This window comes from Dermacentor silvarum, chromosome 11 (genome assembly GCF_013339745.2).
Source record: "Dermacentor silvarum isolate Dsil-2018 chromosome 11, BIME_Dsil_1.4, whole genome shotgun sequence".
NCBI lineage: Eukaryota > Metazoa > Arthropoda > Arachnida > Ixodida > Ixodidae > Dermacentor > Dermacentor silvarum.
Genome location: NC_051164.1, coordinates 39,644,084 through 39,659,265, shown reverse-complemented (window position 1 = coordinate 39,659,265; position 15,182 = coordinate 39,644,084). Strand labels below are relative to the sequence as shown.

Genomic DNA, 15,182 nt, shown 5'->3' with positions numbered 1-15,182 from the left:
TCGTTTGTGCTTTGAGTGTAGCTTTGCTTTTGTGGCCAGGTTCGCCCAATAAAGAATCAGTTTCGACATACACCGTTTTACGACTGTTTTCTTCAGCGTCACTACTACGTGACCATATTCAGTGTCTCTGTGCTTCGAGCTGTCGAATAATGCGCCATCGTACTCCGATCTTCTAGCTTCATAATTAGGTTCCAGGTTCGAAACCCGAACCAGGATGAATTTTTCCACAACTGCGTAACTTTCTTTGAGAAACCCGTATGGGTTTCCCTTGTAGTTTCGTGCTACATTCGCTTCGATGACAATTTGCCCTTTCACTTCACTGCTTAGATGTGCAGCGCATTCCAGCCACCCGGTGAATGTTTATTGTATTCGTAATTATGAAAGGTGCAACATTTAGGGTTCAATGCTTGCTTCTCCACAGAGTATTTGCGGTACAATTTACGGCAACGTACCGTATCACAATATCACAGTGCGAGATTAGGCGAGTTCACGTGAAAGGGATTTATGGTGCAAATACATGATGGGCTGCATAATGTGGTTCTGTAGTGTTCAATTTCTCTGAAGTTCATTAGAAAAACCGACATTAAAAGGTCACAGGCCTGCGCGGCACAAGCACATCAGGGTCTTCGCGGCAAAGTCTCTTCGCCTCGTTCTGACGAGAACGGTCGTCCGCCCGGCGTCGACGGCGAGCTGCGGCCTGTAATGCTTTCTGCACAACAGTCTGCTAAACCCGATGATGCCTGTTTCTAGCCGCGTACGTAACTCTACGATTCGCATTTCGTACATCTCACATCGGAATCGCGCCTCGTCTGAATCGCATGTTGTCGTCTGCGCCTGCGCACGCTGCGTTTGCAGGTGCCTTACCTAGATGGCGCCACCATACTGGCGGAGGCTCGGGTTGTCTGCGCCTGTGCGCCTGCCTAGGGAGCGTTTATAGGGCATTTTTTTCGCTGCCCGATAGCAAGCGATTGCCTGGCTGAGTGGTAGAGTATCTGGCTCCCCCGCAGCGGGTGCGGGTTCGATCCCGGCGGGAACCGGGTACTTTTTTTCGCATTTCCGGCGATAGCGGTTACGGTCCCCCACAGCGGAGGCGACACAATTGCGAACCGAAGCGGCTATTCGAATAAACCTATAACAGCGTACGCTGAAAAAGAACGGGCAAGTTTGGCACTCGGTCGTGCGAAGCTTAGACACAGCGAAACTGTCGATCCTGAATTCTTACTGGCTGCTACTGCTAGGTAATAACTCGGTTGCTCCTAGGTATTAACTTGGTTTTACTTAACTACGCATGTGGGAAGGTATTCTGGAGCAATCATTTCGACAGGGAAGGAGGTACCTTCCCTGTCGCGACGTTTCGCGTGACTAGCACTGGACGCGTCGGCGACTACGAGCGACAGCATTCCTGGCATGCCACAAACGCGGGCAGGCTAACCAAGGTTGGCACCATAGAGTTTCTCACTCTAAGACCTAGAGGGTAATCTGGCGCCACCGTCTATGCGAGTTTCTTAAAGGGCGCCGTGCCGTCATTGGGATGACGGGATATGTGTCTCCGAGGCTTGCGTTGGCTGGTGTTGTACGAGGCTTCGTCTAAAACGTGGATATGGCTACACAAATAATGCATCCTTAAAAGAAAATCTGCGTAAAACTCTTTCATTCACCCATATTACATCTCAATAAAGTTTACTTACCTACAATGCAGAATCAAGAGAAGAAAAGCAAGAACAGACCGACCAGTTCGTTGCAAAGAAAGCGAGAATTTTGCCATCTATCCTCCAACTTTAGCGGTGAGCTGATGCTTTTTACGTTTTATATAATTGTACATCCAATAATAAGTCCTCAAATTTAAACAAAACATGTTTTGTGTAATTATAAATCAAGAACAGCTTTTTGCGTGCTCTTTCAGCAGGGAATGAATCATGGTGACAGACGCAACTGTGCTAGCCAGGCGCGTCTTCAAGGCATTCTGGCTCTCCAAGACGAATGCCAATCTGACGTCACAATATACCGGCATTCTCAAGCATACCAGAGCGCAGCAGCGCCAGATTTCCCTCTAAGTAATATAGTGAGAAACTCTATGGTTGACACAGTGCCAAGAACGGTGTTGCTTGCCGACGCCGAACGTGTTGGAGGCTAGCCGCTCGACATCAATCGGCCAGCTTTGCTGTGTCTTGAGCTTTGCGCGTCCTAGTGCAAGCTTTCGCCATTTTTTTTCTCCTGGCTCAGCGCGCCGCGGAGAGAAGAGAGGCGGGGGTCGGGAAGGGAGGCAGCTGGCAAGGAGCAGACCGCGTGCGCATGCGCCGCGCCACCCTCCTCCGCCCTCTCGGTTGCCATGGCTACGGCGCGGCAGTTTCTTGATACGAACCGCAAATTACGGCTGGCTTAAACAGCTTCGCTGTTAAAATAGTTAAAACACTATGAATATTTGAGCACTATTGTGGGTGCTCTAAAAATGAGAGACTGAAAATGACGTACCCAATCGTTCTATACTTACTTGACAGCGTCGTTAAAAATGCTGTGCAGGATCCCATACGCGTCCTGCTCGCGGTAATTGTATAGTCCGAGAGCTATTAGCGTCTTTCTCTGGGCGTCGTTGCCTTGTAGTTGTTTGAGTTTCTGCAAAGAAATGCGTTAGAGCGCATAGGAGAAGAAGATCAGCGCGTGCGCCATTGAAAAGCATAGATAACATAACTGGCGAAAAAAAAAACAAGTAATGATGATTATTCTTCGCTCCTTTTTTATTCTCGTGTCGTTTATTCCTGCTTTATTGCTTCTTTAAGTTATAGTTTTTCCTCACAAAATTTTATTTCAGACCCGTGAACATGCGATGAGAATGTAGACACGATTTTCGATCATAATCTGTATTGTGTGAGTTAATCCTGGTGCGTTCAAGAACACGTTCGCAAAATTGTAGCGCTTTTGGGCAAGTACGTAATTCCTAATTGAATTTGTTATATTACACTCGAACGGTCTAGTAGTGGACCAACACTGGCACGCTCGCGAGCCGTGACGTCACAAGCTTCAAGCATGCCAAGCCAGCAATGTATAATCTGGCTGACAATCGCGTGTTTCAGCTGCGCGCGCATGCGGGAAGCCTTTACTTTGTTCAGCTTGCCATAGGATTTGTTAAGCTTGCCATTGGAATTGTTAAGCTTGCCATTGGAATTGTTGAACTTGCCATTGGAATTGTTGAACTTGCCATTGGAATGGTTCAACTTGCCATTGGAATGGTTCAACTTGCCATTGGAATGGTTCAACTTGCCATTGGAATGGTTCAACATGCCATTGGAATGGTTCAACATGCCATTGGAATGGTTCAACATGCCATTGGAATGGTTCAACATGCCATTGGAATGGTTCAACATGCGATTGGAATGGGTGAACTTGCAGCGGCTGAAACAATGCCATAGCGGTGCCCACCTAGAGCTGTGGGGTGCCGGAGCGAACGAAGAATGTGGGCTGAAAGGATTGGCGCTCATCTGACGGTTCTGTTTTGTGCACGGAACCCTTTCACGCCAGATAGCTACAACGACGATTTCCGCCTGCTCGCCGAGTTCGGGTATATCCGCGTAAAAGCTGAGGCTCCGGCCAGACGCGATGCCGGCAGTGTTCGCGCACCGACCCATTCGGCAGGCAGTACCCAGGCCATATGGCAGCCTTGCTATTTTAACGCGGTAGCCAGCATTAAGGACCGCGTGTCGCAGAAAATCCGGCGTCGGCGTCGACGCAGACGTGTCGCGCCGGCGTCTGTGGCTGAGAAAATCATCCCGAACCACCCTGACCACGCAAGCCCTACGCGTGGCGCAGAGTCGTTAGTGAACTAAAAGTAAAATCCGTCAGAAATATCGTAAGATACCACTTAACCACAACCTACAGACATGATAAGATGAGACTGCAATTTGAATGTACGAGAAAACATAATTCTGTTACGAGGAAACTCAAACACAAACCCCTTTACCGGCATTTTTACCAAACCAATAGCAGCGCGCCAGGGTAGGTCACTTGCAAAAACACCATCTAGATGGTGCTCGCTTCCTCGGCAGCGTAAACCGGCTGCAGCGCGCCGAGGCGAAGGTGGAGAAAAAATCAGCAGCCCTTCCCCTGCCGAGAAAATGGGGGTAAGTGAAGCTTGTCGTGTGTCTATCTGACCTTCGTGGTGTTTTTCTTTCTTTCTATCTCTTTCTCTATTTTTCTTTCTCCCTTTATTTACTTCTTTATCTCCCTCTCTCTCTCTTCTCTCTTAATTTCTCTCTTTCTTCCATTCTGTCTTTCTCTGACCTTCATGGTGGCTTTCTTTTTTTCTCTTTCTCGCTCTCTCTGTCTTTCCTTCTCTCTGTCTTTCTTTCTCTTTCTCTCTTTCTTTCTCTATTTCTTTCTCTGGCCTTCGTGGTGACTTTCTTTCTCATTCTCTGTATCCAGCTTTCTCTCTATCTTTATTTCTTTCATTCTCTCTTTCTCTATCTCTCTCTCTTTCTCTCTATCTTTCTTCCCTCTCCCCTTATTTCTTTCTCTCTAACTTTCTCTCTCGCTTTCTCGCTCTCTCTTTCCTTCTCCATATCTCTTTCTCTATCTCTCTCTCTCTTTCTTTTTTGTCCCTGGTATGTGCCATTGAGCACTGACCTTTTCTGCATTATCGCCAGGATCGGCCCACTTTTCACTGTGACACCGCCACCGCCACCGCCACCGCCACCACCACCGCCGACACTTGTGAGCGTATAAAGCTTCGCTTGAGGTGGCGGCCCCACTCCGGCGGCACGCGCCCCCCGTTTTCGAGTACTTTTGGAGCAACCGTGGCGGCTTTTATATTTAAGATATAAAGTGGTGGTATATACCATAAAAAAGCTTAATCCTTGTAGATTCCAACTATATATAATATAAAGAAATTGATTATTGTGATTTAGAAATAAATGTTCAAGAACCAGCATGAGATACATGGGTTTTGCGCACTGTCTCTCAGTTGTGACCATATTTAGATGAAACTACCGCATTTACTGCATTGCGGCTTGCTCTGTAGCTTTAGGACATATTTATCTAATTCCTAGACGCAGCAAAATAATTTTGAGTTTTTACTTTTTGGATAATTTGCTTTTGAAGATTGCCAAATATCGCAAACTTCTGTTGTAAACAGCCCGGCAACTGCACGGTCAAGGAAGCTAAATTTTGGATAAGTTAGAGTTCAAGGAATTTCATCTAGGCCGCAAAATTTCATTCATGTAACTTTATTAGTTTCAAACCGCAGCATCGTAGCTTTAGTACCTTCCCGCAAAAATGGGCAAAAGTAATACCAGAATTTTAAATATTGTTTAATTTCGGCCGAATTATTAGAAAAACTAATAAATGTGCATGAATGAAATTTTGCGCCTCAGATGGAAATTTCTTGAACTCTAACTTATCCAAAATTTAGCTTCCTTGAGCATCTAGTTGCCGGGCTGTTTAAAACAGAATTTTGCAATATTTGGCAATCTTCAAAGACAAATTATCCAACAAGTAAAAACTCAAAATTATTTTGCATGCGTCTAGGAATTAGATAAATATGTCCTAAAGCTACAGAGCAAGCCGCAATGCTGTAAATGCGCTAGTTTCTTCTAAATATGGTCACCACCGAGACACACCCATGTATCTCATGCATGTTCTTGAGCATTTATTTCTCAATCACAATAAACACTTTATTTATATTCTATATAGTTGGAATCTACAAGATTTAGGCTTTCTATGGTATGTACGACAAGTTTATATCCTAAGTAGAATAGCCGCCACGGTTCCTCCGAAAGTACTGAAAACGGGGGGGGGGGCTCATGCCGCCGGAGTGGGACGGGGGGGGGGGGGGGGTGTCCTCCAATTAAGGACAATGCAATTGTTTTTATTTCTGTTTGTGGGAACGGGGTGCGTACGAATTGAATAATTGCGGTACGTGGTAGTATGACAGGCAGTACATTCTTATATGGCTAATGTAAACGCACACTTCTTATACAATGTCTGCTTCATGTGCCTTTTATTTTGTTCGCGTAGTGTTTTTATATATCGGAAGGCCGTCTAATGTAGATGTGTATCATACAAATAATATCCGGTTAAACTCTTACAGAAGAAACGGCACCGACAAGCGGCATCAGCGCGGGATTGCACACGCGGACCAGGAGGAATAATGTACTTACTGTAAGAAGAGCTTTTGCTTTGTTGTACGCGTCCATGACCTTATTTGCTCTCTGCAACACGTTCAGCACGCCGTAGTGCTTGATGTTTTTTGGGACCAGTTCGTTTAGCTTACTTTCCACCTCTGCGGTCACGGCGGCGGCGGTTGTGTACCTGGGAATGAATGAAAGAGTTCAAAGTCACACCTATTCAAAAAGACAACAGTTGCGCAAGAGGTTTATTGACGACGACTGGCCGGTACATACATATAATATCTGAAGACACGCCCCCCTGCTTGGGTAGGCTACTTGTACTGTGCAGCAGGTGTTGGAGTGCCCACAAGCGTGGCCCCCTGCTGGTTACTGGATACAACACCTTTCTTCCCTTTATTTGGCTACTGGTACCCGTACCTTTCAGGCAGTAGCCGGATCCTAGTGGGTCGCCGCAGGGGCACTGGTCCGAGTGGCTGCTGTGGGGGAGTTTGTTCGGTTGCCTGGCCCTCTGCTAATGGTGCCGCCTGCTGAGTGGACGTGACTGCGTCTAATGCCCCCTCCCACGGTTAAATGTCGGGGGCTACCTCGCTTTGGGTATCTGCGTTCTCCGACAGCGTTATTTAGGACCAAGGAGCCGTTGGCGATTCCACTTTACATCTTAATAAAGGCAAGCTGAAGAGGTTTTAGAATTTGACGATATACGCGTAGCAGCACCGCAATCGTGGTTTAAATTTTCGTTGAAGCTCCGCCCCCTTCGCGCGGTGAGCGTAGCGGCGAAAGACCGGGCGCGAGGATGACGTCAATACAGGGGTCACGTGAGAGCTCTCTTCGAAGCACGCTCTTAGCTGATACCTATAATGACGTCACGATCGGCTTTGCCATCAGAGCCCGTTAAAGGACCCACGGCGTCTCTCGCCGACGCTGCAGCTTGTTTTTGCTAAATTAAAGCAACTATAGTGGTGACTTCTGACCTGTTAAACTACGATTTTGGTATTCAGGGGGTGAAAAACTATAATAATTCGTTGAAAGCTCGGTTATCTTGACAAGTGATTCAGCTGCCTTTTAAGTGATCGGCATGGCAATACCTAAGAACCCCACCTACGTGTACCAGGAACGTTACTTTTGACACCTTCTTTACAATTTACCCTGGCCACCAATTCACCCTTTCGTTGCAAACAGTACGGTCATATACCTCTTCGCCTTGCGTAAATCATGGCTGTTACCCGTTCTTGCATCTGCCGTGAGATAATTTTTTTCACTTCTGGTTTTCCACACTTTCATCCTGCACGGTTTCAGCATGGACAGTCTGGGTCGGACTTTTCGTCCGAGAAACAACTCGCAGGGCGCCGATTCTGTGAACGAGTGCAGCGTCGTCCGGTATGAAAACAAGAAATTATCAATGCGGTGTTGTAATGACCGCGTCCGGCCGGCTCTTTAATCTTCTAGCTGTAATTTCAAGATCCACCTCTTCGTGGTCTGCAACAGCCTTTCCACTGCACCGTTTGACTGGGGGTAATACGGAGGCGTGAAAAGTGACTTAATTTACCCCGTTTGTTCCATGGAAGTGTTGAACTTCCATGGATCTAAATTGTGCACCGTTCTCGGTCACGACAACACTGGGCAGTCCATACGCCGCAAAGCTGCCCCTTACCCCCTCCACCGTGGCCAAGGCTGATGTGCCGTGCATTACTCTTACCGCGAGCCATTTTGAGTACGCGTCTACCATCAGCAGCAATGATCTCCCTTCAACTTCCGCAAAATATAAATGAACCCTCTCCCAAGCGTTTGTCGCTATTGGCCACGGTTGCATCGGTACTGATTGCACTGAATTCCCTACACTTTGACAGATCTCGCACGCTCGTACCATGTCTTCTAGTTCTGTATCAAGATTTATCCACCAAATCCAACTACGCGCCATCATTTTGATTTTCGTCATTCCTGGGTGGCTCTCGTGTAATAAAAACAGAACATTTGGCCTAAGAGCTTTCGGGATAACAACCGCCCTGACCGTTCCACAACAAACAACCCTGCTCTATCGACAACTCGTGTCGACGATTGAAATATGGGCGGTATTGATCTTCTGTTTCTTGAGGCCAACCGCGCCACGTCATGTCTACTACCGCTCTGAGAACCTCATCCCTGCTTGTTTCTTCAGCCACTTCCTGGGCTGTAAAGGGAACCTCTGATGGAGGCAAAAAAAATTATTTCTTGTTCTTCCCCCGTAGTTGTTTCCAACGGAAGCCTCGATAAGCCATCTGCGCTGCCCACTTGTTGGCCCTTCTTGTACATGATGACATACTGATAACAAACCAAGAAATTTTTCCATTGCTGTACTCTTGTTAACGCTACTTGACTGATGTTTCTCTTCGGATCAAACAACGGCGTCAGCGGCTGATGATCAGTCACTATTTCGAACTGCCAACCGAACAAGTACTTATGAAACTTTTTAATGCCAAAAATAATAGCTAGAGCTTCGCGCTCAATTTGTGTAGTTTCGTTTGGCCGCTGTAAGCGTGCGTGACGCGAATGCGATAGGTCTCTCGCCGCGACCTTCGGTGTGCGCGAGCACCGCTCCAAGGCCGTATGCCGATGCGTCACATGTCAGGCGCAGCGGTTTGTTTCCATCGCACAAAGCTAGCACTGAGTCCTCGCTCAGAAGCAGCTTGCATTTCTGAAAGCTGGTTTCACACTTTTGTCCATTCCCACGGACAATCTTTTCTGAGGAGCTTGTAGAGCGGTTCTAAGGTCGTGGCTGTTTGGGAAAGGAACCTAGAGTAAAAATTCACCAACCCTATGAAAGCCTTCAATTCGGAGACACCTTTCGGAGTTGGAGCCCTCAATATGGCTTCTACTTTATCTTTCGTACGATGCATGCCAACCGCGTCAATTTCGTGACCAAGGTAGCGCACGCGGTTTTTCAGAAATTGTCATTTATCAGCGTTGGCACGTATTCCATGCTTCCGTAGTCTCTGTAGCACCTGTTTGGTGCGTCTCAGGTACTCGTGTTCGGTCTTTGCTGCTCCGAGAACATCATCGAGATAGCACACTGTGCCCTCCAAGCCAACCAATACCCTATCCATTACTGACTGGAAAATGGCAGGTGCGCTCACGCTTGAAACGGTAAAGGCCAATGTGTGTATTTATCGTTAGCAGCTCTTGCGAAGGGTCATCCATTCAAAGTTGCAAGTACGCTTTCGATAAATCAAACACACCGAAAGAAGTTCCCCCTGCCAACGACGCGAACACATCTTCCAGCAATGGTAGCAGGTAGTGGGCAATCGTAATACAGCCTGGGGTTTAAAGACACCACAGAGCCTGACGGCTTCTCCATCACTCTTCAGAACTGCTACGACAGGGGTTGCCCATTGGCTTTCACGCACCGGGTTCAACACACCTGCCGACTCCAACTCCTTCAACTCTTTTTCAACTTTGTCTTCCAGGGAGTACGGCACTGGCCTGACTTTACAGAATACAGGTTGCGCTCCCTGCTTCAAAACAATGGAGACCACAAACCCCTTAATAGTTCCAATTGGGCCCGTGAGCACATCCGTGTACTTGACTAGTAACCCCTCCTGTTAAGCGATTGTGTTCGCTCGCAAAACATGTGACCAGTTTAGGCGAATATGCTTCAACCAGTCTCGGCCAAGCAATGCCGGTACCGTGCGCCCCTGTTTATTCGCAGCTATCACGAGCGGCAGCCTAAAGAAATTGCCTTCATGAGCTACATTTACAGTGACACTGCCTTTCAAGGGAACGCTTGAGCCATTGTATGTCCTTAAGCGAAACTGCACAGGCTAATATGGCAGATGTCCAAAATATTTCACAAATTCACTTTCAGTCATAACAGATACCGCTGAGCCCGTGTCAATTTCCATGGCAATAGTTCGCCCATTTGCATTCATATCAACTTTGTACGACTGAACTCTTTCTCCTAGCGCGTACAATTCCAAGCTACAGACACGTCCTCTTCCGCGGTGAAATTGCTCTGCCTTCTCATACACATCATAGCTAAATGCCCCGTCTGGGAACAACTGTAGCACCTTGCCTTGATGTGCCGACAGTCCTGCTGGTGGTGACGACCACCACAACGAAAACACGACCGCATCCTGTCCGTGTCAGCGGACCCTTTCCTTGCAGACGCCGTACCACGTCACCGACAGTCGCTGGTCGATTGCGTAGTCGCGGCACTGTTGCCGCGTTGCCACTTGACGTCGTCCTCCTGGTTACGGGTCACGCCTTGTCCTGGTAGCATCTCCCTCGCGTGGTTTTCCGCGGCTTCCATGGACGTGGCGATATCACACGCCTTGTGCCATGTTAGGCCTTTGTCGTCTTCAGCGGCCAAAAGCTTGCATCAAATAGCCTCGCTGCGCACACCCACGACAAGCTGGTCTCTCAGCGCCTCAGTTAAAAACGTTCCAAACGGGAAGTTCGTTGTCAACTGCCTCCCGGGACCCCTGTGTGCGTTTATGTAAGTTTTGACGCTCCGTGACTATCAACCGCCTTGGTGCGTAATGCTTCAGAAGCGCCTGTTTTATCTCTTGATACGTCTTTTCAGGAGTCTCCGGACACATCAAGTTCCGCAATGGGGCGTACGCGCTGTGACCCACCCACTATCGTGATACGAACGTCGGTCTTGTTTTGTTTGTCCAGCTTATTCACTCTCGCAAAAGCCTCGCACCACTCGAAGTAGATAGCCATGTTACCTGTCGTGGTACAGAATTCCGTCAGGCGCCCGACGAACGGTTGGTGGCTAGAGGAAGGTGGCTGATCGTTGTCCATGATGTCTGCTCCTGCTTGCTGCTTGAATCAGGGCTGGCGGTTCATCCCATCTTCGTCACCATTATTAAAGAGACGACAGTTGCGCAAGAGGTTTATTGAAGTCGACTGGCCGGTACATACACATAATATATGAAGACACTCCCCCCTGCTTGGGTAGGCTATTTATACTGTAATGGCGGCGCTGGAGAGCCCACAAGCATGGTCCCCTGCTGGTTACAAGATGTCAACAATACTCTTATCATGTTGGTCTCTCCAAAGGTGTTCATTTACTAATCTGCAGCGTGCAAAAAAATTCACCAAGATGTGGCACTTCAATCTGATTGTTACGCCCCAGACACTTGCCACAAATGGCCAACGATATTTCACAATGCCTACCTACAAATTTCGTCACAAGCGAAATCGTATGAATGAACGAGGTCGAAGGCCCTACCCTTGTCACAGTGGTCTCTACAAAGGTGTTCGTTGAGTGATCTACAGTGTGCAAGCATATTCACTCAGATGTGGCACTTCAATCTGATTGTTGCGTTCCACACTCTAGCCACAAATTACAAAAGATATTTCACAATGCTTACCTACAAATGTAGTCACGAGCGAAATTGTGTGAACGAATGAACGAGGTCGAAGGTCATACCCTTGTCACGACGGTCTCTACAAAGGTGTTCATTGACTGGTCTCCAGCGTGCAAACAAACACGCGTAAAAAAATCTGCAGTCCTTATAGGCAAACTGCAGCGAAATTTCACCTGCGTTACACTGCTAATAACAGAATGGTACACTTGAGTAGTATACTGAAACAATCGCTGCAAAGCTGAAGGGCTTATAATTGGCTAACTTTCTCATTAGCAGTCTTTAAACAGCACCTAAGCAGCCTGCACGTGCCTCCGGTATTTTTCAGCGCAGCGCGCATGCGAATCTGGCGGCGTTTTTTTCCCCTGTTTCTGTATCAAACAAACTTCAATATACTTTCGCAAGCATTTCCGAATGCATCCGCTCATATCTCAATTTCGGCATATTCCTTAGAGGCTGTATTCTATCTGCATTAGCTGAAACAGGGCTTCTCATGCGGCATAAATTTTGCTGGAGCTGGCCTTTAACAGCGGCACTGTGATGTTTGGCCGGAACGTGTAGCGTTAAGGGAGGTTTATTCAACTGAATAAAATACTAACCGGATGTCAAATCCGATGCCACCAGAAGTGCGAGTGAAGGTCATCATTTCTTTCTCGAACATCTCCCAGCTTTGAGGCACCGCGACGCCGCGCAGGCTGTTGTTAAGAATGACGACGTTGCTGTAGTAGACGTAGTTACACAGGCCGTCCCTCGGGATCATGCTGGGGAAGAGTGCGTACTCGCCGATGGTGCAGATTATCTCGTCGACCGAGACTGCAAAGAGGAGTGACGAGAAATGCGTTGGCGGCGGCACAACAGAAATTCTCAAGCATGTTTCATCTGAAGTCGTCAATTACAGGTGGCTCTCTTTGAAAAACTGTTAACGCTAGCAGCCCTGTCAAACGCTAATTTCGCAAGGTAATTAAAAGAAAAAAAAGTTCAATTTACGATATTGCTGCGTCCGTTCAATAAGCGCCGGCAGCACTGTTCTTCAGTTTAAGGTTGTACCATTTTTATCTAGTTGCGCAGTGAAGATTCACCTGCCCGGTCATTGAGCTAATTGTAAGCTGCTAGGGCAAACGCGGCATGTTACTGTTCACAGGGTGAATCATGGCCTCCGGGAGGCGCGCGTCGCCCGGTCTCAGAGGCCATGCGTGAAATCGCGAGCTTCTGACATTATCCGAGCGTGGCGCAGTGGTTGAATCCTTGCTCTCGGCAGGTCCCGTCACTGCGGCGTATCGACGTGTACTCCAAGCGCACATGTCCCAAACCACGGCAGTGCAGGCACCGCGTGAGCCGACCAAGGGAAACCAACTCAGGACTAGTTTCACCGCTGAATTTGATCTTGCTGCAGCCGGTTGTCGGCGTTTAGACCCTTCTCGAGCTTCGGGAGGCGGCAGTAAGCCTGAAGCCCGACCTCCTGCTTTGTGAAAGTCGATGACAATGCGGCGTTGAACCTTGACCGGGAGTTTCTCCCGGTCAGCATCGAGCGCTTCGACGTATCGGGGGCTGTTTATGGTCACAGCTCACGCGTGGTAAATATGGTAGGTGCTCAACTCCAAATCAGGGGAACTGCCATTCCTTGCCAGAAGGCTCCCAGATATCCTCAACCCGGAAAGGCCGTGCTCGAATATATCTCCGTGCAAGGATACTGTGTACATTTTCAATAGTAGACGTCCTGGCGCGCATGCGGCAAGATAATCTCTAAATCCTTATCCGCTTCAGCTACAATCCTGTTCGCCGCTGCGTTGAAGCCTATGACTTCCGTGTACGACGCGTGTGACTCTGGATCGCCTCGGTGTTTAATTGCTGCTAGGATAATCAAACGTCGGTCGCATAGTAGCAACTGGGGTATACCATAGACGCTTAAGAGGCCCACGAATACAAGCAAAAGTGCCCCGAGCGGCTAGTTGCGCGGCAATTTTGTGTGCATTCGCGGGATTCTTTTATGCTCGGAATAAAAGCTTTCTGTAGCACGTCTTGAGCAACCGAAAGCTGCATCGGGAGTTTTAAATGCGAAGCATTTCTTCGCGAACATTTGCCACTTTGACAGTATCTATCTAGCCGCCTACGTCTTGGTGCTCTCATAGTCTTTTCGGTGACTCGGTATGTAACAAACTCGGCATAGTATCGCAGCAGTCTATGACGAACATAAATGATAGGTCATGACATGCGTGTCATGTAGGTAATGACAATGACCCCGCTAAGAAATAATTTACACTCAGGAACCACTGAAATGGGTTCGGACGTGGGCGCTAAGTGAAGGAAACACTGCAGGATGATGGTAACAGTCATGAGCGTGACTAAAAAAAATCCAATGACTCAGCGAAAAAATATTATCACTCAGAACCCACCGAAATGGGTTCGCTTATGGGGCTAAGCGAAGGAAAGGGCTAAATAAAGGTACATGGTAGAAGTCATAGTCAGGAGCTTGACAAAGGCTTTCGTCTTAAGGTCTTTTAGGCGTAGCTAAATGGACTCCTGAGGACTCATGACATGAATGTCCTGACATGCCTTTCATGTAGGTCATGAAACAGCCGCCTACGTCTTGGTGCTCTCATGGTCGTTGCTCCCCGCTCACTGCTTCGCATAACATCGATTCCCAGAGGGCGTGGGATCGGCCGGTTTTTCATGTTGCTCTACAATTTTCTCATTTACACATATCTACTAATTATAATATTCGAACAGTGCATAATTACGAATAAATATGTAATTAGGCGGAACGCAAAAATAATCTTCAGTATCTCCAAGCGACGGCGAACAACATTAACTTGATTCTGTCCAGCTATAGCTGGACAGAATCAAGGTAATGCCACGTATACGTGGCATATGCAAATGCCACGTATACGTGCATTTGCATATTTTAAATCTTGGTGCATGATAGTTGGGACACCCTTCACAGCATACAAACTTGCAGAATCAGTAAAGAGAGAACGTTACGCAAATAAATAGTGTATAAATAAAACACAACCTGAGGATGGGCACGACATATGCGCTAACATAAACAACTGATTGCAATAACACCAACTGAATGTGCCCACGGCATGCAGCACGCTATTTGCGCGCCATCTTTGTAGACATACGCGCGTCCCATTTCGAATAAACCAAATGTTGAAGTAATCGTAATACGAGGGGTTATCCAAAAGTTGCATACCAGGAAAACTGCCCAACCTTGGAAAAAAATTTTCAACGTAATCTCCCCTCACACTAATGCACTGCTGCCATTTTCCTGAAAGGCTTTTGATACTTGCAAAAAAGAACTTTCTTCCTGGTTGCTAAATCACTCCTCTGCGGCAGTTTGAAGCTATTTCAAGTCATTAAACCTTGTTCCCTTTAGGTGTTTGTTCATATTCGAAAATAAATAAAAATCACTCGGGGACAGGTCGGGACTGTAGGGTGGGATGTCCTGCTGTCCGAAAGCACTCTCGAATGGCAGCCTCGGCAACACGATACCTGTTAACCGGGGCGTTGTCGTGCAGGAGTAGGACACCTCTGGTCACTAATCCTCGATGTTTTTCCACGATGGCGTTACCCAGTTTTCGAAGAACGCTGGCGTAGTATTCACCTGTAACTGACCTACTGTTTTCAAGATACATAATGAGCTGGATCTCCTTTGCGTCGCAAAACAAGTGTCACCATCACTTTCCTCCCTGAGCGTTTGGTCTAGAATTTCTTCGGG

General features: G+C 47.5%; 1 protein-coding gene across 1 annotated transcript in view; it reads right to left on the bottom strand.

Annotated features, from left to right (window-relative positions):
• Window positions 1–15,182, bottom strand: part of LOC119433109 (uncharacterized) — a 259,341-nt gene that overhangs the window by 207,005 nt on the left and 37,154 nt on the right. The window contains exons 5-7 of the mRNA XM_049658276.1: window positions 12,064–12,277; window positions 6,150–6,300; window positions 2,492–2,613 (exon numbers count right to left, since the gene is read on the bottom strand). Coding sequence (XP_049514233.1) covers window positions 2,492–2,613; window positions 6,150–6,300; window positions 12,064–12,277 — 487 coding nt within the window. The remainder of the gene's footprint in view (window positions 1–2,491; window positions 2,614–6,149; window positions 6,301–12,063; window positions 12,278–15,182) is intronic.